General features: G+C 45.2%; 1 protein-coding gene across 2 annotated transcripts; it reads left to right on the forward strand.

The window, feature by feature from the left end:
- The first annotated feature begins 530 nt into the window (after positions 1–530).
- LOC127763476 (E3 ubiquitin-protein ligase At1g63170-like) lies at positions 531–4,821 on the forward strand. Of its 2 annotated transcripts, none has more exons than XM_052288187.1 (5): positions 531–986; positions 2,780–3,567; positions 3,830–3,955; positions 4,026–4,311; positions 4,413–4,821. In XM_052288187.1, the coding sequence occupies exons 2-5, from the start codon at positions 2,984–2,986 to the stop codon at positions 4,626–4,628; spliced, it is 1,212 nt and encodes a 403-aa protein (XP_052144147.1). In that variant the 5' UTR covers positions 531–986; positions 2,780–2,983; the 3' UTR covers positions 4,629–4,821. The 2 variants fall into 2 exon arrangements, with proteins under 2 accessions (XP_052144147.1, XP_052144148.1); XM_052288188.1 differs by having other exon boundaries at positions 2,785–3,567.
- Positions 4,822–6,053: the final 1,232 nt, after the last annotated feature.

Raw genomic sequence — 6,053 nt, forward strand, 5'->3', positions numbered from 1 at the left:
AGACAAGTTATATCTAGTAGTATTGTGGTTTAGGGATGAATTTCAAATTGAGCGATAAAACGAGAACTTAGGGCCTGTTCACTTTGATGCCATTTTCAACCTTATCAAATTTTGGTAAAGTTGCCAAAAAAGTGGCTATATTTAGTTTGCTACCAAATTTTGGTAACTATATAAGAAATCCTGCTAAAATTTTGGCAAGTTGCCAAAATTTCGGCAACTATGCCTTGCCAAAATTTGGTTAGGTTTATTTTGGCATCAAAGTGAACAGGCCCTTGTTCCTTACGGAAGAACTCGTGCAACACGTCGTGAAGCAAGTGTAGATGGGCCGTGTAATTGGTTGGGCCGAGGAGAAAGATGGGCCTGCGAAGAGGCAATGTGGACCATACGGTGGTTGGTGGGTGAACCTCGTGTGGTGGGTGGTTCAGGGGGCTCGTTTTCAGTCACGGTCGCGGATCCGGCCCGACCCGGCCCATATTCCGTCTCCCCATATCCCCCACTGCTTTGCGGGAGGACGAAGCGATCCCCAATCGGCCAATCGCGAGAGGGTGAAGACCCCTTCGTTGCTCACCTCGTCACCAACCAACCCCACCCCCTAACCCTCTCTCTCCCTCTCGGCCTCTCCGCTTCTCCGCCCACCTCACCTCGCCACCGCCGCCGCCGTCGCCGCCGCGGCGCAGGCAGCGGAGCTCGGCGCGCCTCGGCCGCGCCGTCGTCTACCGTGCGGGCGCCGCTCCCGCGTCGCGCCTCGCGCGCGCGCGCGAGCGCGAGCTACCCTCCTCTCTGTGCATCTGGCGACGACTCGGTAAGGTTAGGGTTGTGCGCCGCCCATGCGCGCGGCTCCCTCGTCGCCACTGCCTCCCGCTCGCCGTGTCCTCTGCCACGGGCGCGGGTACCCTCCCATCCGGCGGAGTTGGGAGTCGTGCCTAGGGGGAATCTCAGCTGTCGGGCCACCGATCTACCCTCCACGGTGTTGCTCTAAGTCCGTGGTAAATATCTGCGCCCCAAATCCTCTCGACTGTGATATTTGCTTACGCGGATCGGCTGACCTGAGTGGGTTCGTGTGTTTATATATGGTTTGGATTCGCCAGATCTGCGATTGCTCTGAATTTTTACCTTAAATGTAGCACAACTCACGTTTACGGTAATATTCCCAAATGTGCTTCTGCGCAATGCCTCAATATCATGTGAAAGTGGGACCTAGATAGTAGGGGGGAATGACTTTTTGTGGCTGTGCTTGTTAGGGGATCGATCTGTGGTTTGTTCATGTTAGGGGAACTTCATCCGGTTTTTGGTTTTATGCATACTGTTATGTCTTAGTTTTCAGGGTTTAAGTGGTAATGACAAACACTATTCTGTAAAATCAATATATATTTTCTATGCATTCATCAATTAGGAGTTGTCCGTTTTGACTATTGTTGGCCTTCATTACAACACCAATGGTGAGAAAGTAAGGGTTCTTTGGAATGTGAATTGCTGAAAATTCCTTGGAAAAGAGAGAAATAATGTGCGTGTGTACGGATATGGATTGCCTAAACTTGGTGTCAAATTTTGTTGGTAGTGGTGTTTTGTGATATAATCCCAGTTTGGTTGTTTCAGTACTGGTAAAAATAGATCAGGACTTGGATTTTGGTCTTTCAGGAACTGGATGCAAACCTCAGCCTGGTATCTGAATGTGTTAGGTCAGGTTGTGTCATACTGCAATGTGTTTTCAGTAGGGTGGATTAGTTTACTCTCCCTTCTCTGAATGCTATTATACTTTTACAAACTTTGGTGCTTCTTCTCTCTTCACTGATATATCTTACCCTTGGTGCTATCATGCTTGTTTTGCATATCCATACTACGAGTGATGTCCTGTTCTTTGCCTGCCAAACGCCTTTGGTATTAATTTAAGGCATGTTTTTCCAAACATTGGCTATGAATGACCTTGGTCATTATGGATCATTGGATCCTATGAGAGGTGAATGATATTGTTTCTATATGATGTACCGTGCTGTGGTTATTGTAGTGTTGATTTTGACATCAGGCCTTCAGATCTGTTGAATATTCCACCTATTGCATCTCTAGAGTCTAAACTGTGGGATATGTTCTTACGTGCTATGATAAGATACAATACAACACATGTATTGTATTGAACCTTGCATCCTGATTTTACACTCTATGTTCTGGTTCCTAATTTAGCCTAGCCTGTTTTTTATACTTTGGTATAACTTTCACCTGGTAAAGTTGTGTGTCAGCTGTGGTTTGCTGTTAATCAGGTATAACCCAGAAAGTGGAAACATGTGTGAATAGACAGCTGCTAGCTTTGCCTGCATGGTGGTCTCTACACTTTATAATTTAGACAAACTTAAATATTACTAAATTAGGCAAACCTGCATACTGCGCATACATGTTCTGTCAAAGTTTATTATTTTTCTTCTATGCGTTGTGACCTGTCCATCTATGTACTGTATGGATATTATTATGCTTGAGAGGAGGTAGGTATGCTTTAATATCCACTGCTGTTTCTTTTACGCGTGTTAGTATTCTGAAAAGGGCAAAAACAATGTCCAAAGCCCCATGATTACATAAACGGGGACAGGTTTGTGATGTTTGATCACCTTTAAAATGCATCATAATTTCAACTTGTTGAACATACAGATTACCTGCTTTCTTCATTTCCGTGTTCAGCAGCTTTGCAATAATTTCTATGTTCATTTCTAGTCGTCTTAATGTTTATTTGAAAATTTATTTTCCTTCTATGTGCGAAATTGATGTTTTTTTTTACTGTGTTCTCTTGCAGAACAGCTCTCTTTGTGATATAAATCTAAGTGTTCACTTGAAGCTGGAAGTCTCTGCTGAAGCGTAGAATCGTAGATAATTCCTGCACTCAGTTTTGAGAAAACTGGAGGTCTCAGAAATTTAGCAGCTTGCTTCTTTCTTTGTTGCATCTAAGAATTGATGACCTCAGCCTTCAACGTTACTTGAAATTCAAGGTCATACCGATATGCACGCTTCGAGGATGGAACAAACTACAGGTGTTAGTGGCCATGAGCACATAATTGATATTCCAAGGGACAGTGGTCCATCTACTTCGACTTCCCATAGTGTTGCTAGAGAAAACCATGGAGAACCAAATCCTGTTGATAGATCTGCAACCAGAGCGCTAGTACCTGCTTTGCAGGCACCATCAGCAGTTGGTGCACCTAGTGCAGGACATACTTCAGGTGCTAGAAGAAGTGATAACTATGTTCGCCGGCACAGAAGCCCTTTGAATTCTGGACTCTGGATTTCAATAGAAGTTCTTGTCAATGTGAGCCAAATTGTAGCTGCTATTGTTGTGCTTTCTCTTTCAAGAAAGGAACATCCGCAAGCTCCATTATTTGAGTGGGTCATAGGTTATACAGTTGGTTGTTTTGCTACACTACCCCATCTTTATTGGCGCTATATACACCGCAATATTGTCAATGGTGAAAATGAGCCAGCACATACACTTCAAGGCTCCTCTCAGAACAATTCAACTGAGCCTTCTGCTAGTGCATCAGAGCGTCGAAGGAATGCTGCACGAAATGCAGTGCTCGCTAATCCAAGGTACTTTGTTGTGCATCTTTTGCATTAAAATTGCTATTGTGAGATCTTGCCTGTATATAAGTGATTCTTCTTTAGTTCTATGGCTAGGCTTGCCGAGTCGTGTTGTTGGCCTAGGAAAATGTTACAAGATATCAACTAGTCTAGATATGTTTTAGTGCATGTCTGAAGCATCTGTGTATGAGCATTGCAAGGAACACTATTGTTTAGATTGTTATTTACACATGTTCACAATGTTGCTATTTAAAGACAAATGCCTTTTCAGGATTAATGCTCTTTTTGACCACTTCAAGATGGCCTTGGATTGTTTCTTTGCTGTGTGGTTCGTCGTAGGAAATGTGTGGATATTTGGCGGGCGTTCTTCTGCTGCCGATGCTCCAAACTTGTACAGGTAAATACAAATATTTTTTGTGTGGATAAGATGCTCCCTTGATCTTGTTGCTGACTTTTTTCCCTGCCAGGTTATGTATTGTGTTCCTTACCTTTAGTTGTATTGGGTATGCCATGCCTTTCATCCTCTGTGCAATGATATGCTGCTGCCTACCCTGCATCATATCTGTTATGGGATTTAGAGAAGATACAAACAATACAAGAGGGGCTACCTCAGAATCCATCAATTCTCTTCCAACATACAAATTCAAAACCAAGAAACGCCGTCATAGTTCAGGAAATGAAGCTGAAGGCCAAGATGGTGGGATAGTAGCTGCAGGGACTGACAAGGAGCGGTCACTATCTGCTGAGGATGCTGTATGCCCCCCTCCTCTCACTTTTTTTTTTCATCTGTTGGCAGCAAACCAACTATTTCATATCGTAGTTATTTATTGTGCCTGTACCCTTTGATTTTGCAGGTTTGTTGCATCTGTCTTGCAAAGTATGCACACAATGATGAGCTTCGTGAACTTCCCTGCACACATTGTTTCCACAAGGAATGTGTTGATAAATGGCTGAAGATTAATGCACTTTGCCCATTGTGCAAATCTGAGATAGCGAGCTCATCTGGAACATCTGATACTCGTCGCTCTGACCACACAGATATTCCTGTGCAGGAGATTGAAATGCATTAGGGTGATCTGCTTTCTGAGGTAATACGACAGAATACAGTTACTTGTGGTGACCGTGTGCTTGTATAAAGTTCAAGCTTTGATATGTGGATTGTAATGATGCATGGGGTTATTTTTGTTGCTGTTATTTTGGAGAAGACAGTTCTCACTGTCAACATACACGAGGAAATATACAATATCTACTCGTTCCATCAGAGTAGTACCCTGTGTTCTGTGGAGTTTGCACTAGAGTACTGCTACTTTCTAGTGGAAAAGAAGTCGACCAGGCCAATATATCTGGATGACTTCAGCAAGCTTTCCTATTGTACTACGCTTGCAGAAATGGCAATAACTGAAATTAGAGGTGGATATTGCTATCAAAAGTGGTACGTGCCTTTGATAACTGATTCGCTCATTCGTAACTCATTTGACGATGTTGCATGTATTCTGCACTAGATAACTTGATAACCTGAAGAAAGTATATCGTTTGTAAACTTTCCGATACCTTCCGATATGTGCGTTCTGACGTCAGATTATGAGAGTTTTGGGCTTTTATCGTACTATGTTGTGTGGTTTCTCGTCGTTCAATTCTGAAACGTGCCCTATAATACTTAAAATCCATGTACCTGTTCATCTTGCGCACGTATTTCTGAGACAATGGGCTAGTTGTTTCTTTCCTTTTCATCCGCATCCGCTGGAGAAGCCACGTCTATCTCCGATTCTCTGGAGCCACTCGTTGGACTCGCGGCTGCAGCGGTGAAGCTGCGCATGGCCTCTTGTTTCTTCCGTCCACTGTGCATCTGACTCGTGCTGCCGTTTCTCATTGTTTCGTCGCCATGTCTCTTGAAGGTTGGAGTACCTCTTGCCCTTCCTGTTACTGCCGTAGTGCTGCAGCCACCCGCGCTTCCGCCACAGAGACATGCTCCCGCCGCCGGACTCCGCCGACCTAAGCTCGTCGCGCTCCCGGTACACGAACGACGATGAGCATGACGCCCGACAGCACGCCGGTGACGAGGAACAGCCCGCCGAAGCTCCAGAAACTGAGGCTAGACGAGCCGACGCCGCTGCTGCTGCTCTGCTTGACTGCTTGTCACATTACCCTGCTTATAGCTCCGGCGTGTACTGCTCCGGTCCGCGCGTGCTTATAGCTCCTCTGCTTTACTCTCTTCGTGGAATTTCTGATGAGCAGAGGAAAGCATTGCCACCGCGCATCCGCATCGCATACTTCCGCTACGTATGCCTCCTCAATCCTCATTCTCGGCCGTGCGTGTTGTCTCTACGACACTACCGGTCTACCGCGTACGTTACACTATGCGATGCGGATGCGCGGTGGCCTCAAGGGCGGCCCTGCTGCTTCCAGTTGGGCCGGATGTTGCGGTCTCAGCTGAGAAGAGGAATAAGTGTCTATTTGCCCTTCCTAAACTCATGCCTTTGGTTGAATCGCATCCC

Source organism: Oryza glaberrima, chromosome 2 (assembly GCF_000147395.1).
Source record: "Oryza glaberrima chromosome 2, OglaRS2, whole genome shotgun sequence".
Taxonomy (NCBI): domain Eukaryota; kingdom Viridiplantae; phylum Streptophyta; class Magnoliopsida; order Poales; family Poaceae; genus Oryza; species Oryza glaberrima.

Excerpts from the sequence above, each read along its gene's own strand:
- LOC127763476 (XM_052288187.1), top strand. The coding sequence starts at position 2,984 with ATGCACGCTTCGAGGATGGAACAAACTACAGGTGTTAGTGGCCATGAG. Across the intron at positions 3,956-4,025 it reads GATGCTCCAAACTTGTACAG|GTTATGTATTGTGTTCCTTA; the intron begins GTAAATACAAAT and ends TTTCCCTGCCAG. Across the intron at positions 4,312-4,412 it reads CACTATCTGCTGAGGATGCT|GTTTGTTGCATCTGTCTTGC; the intron begins GTATGCCCCCCT and ends TTGATTTTGCAG.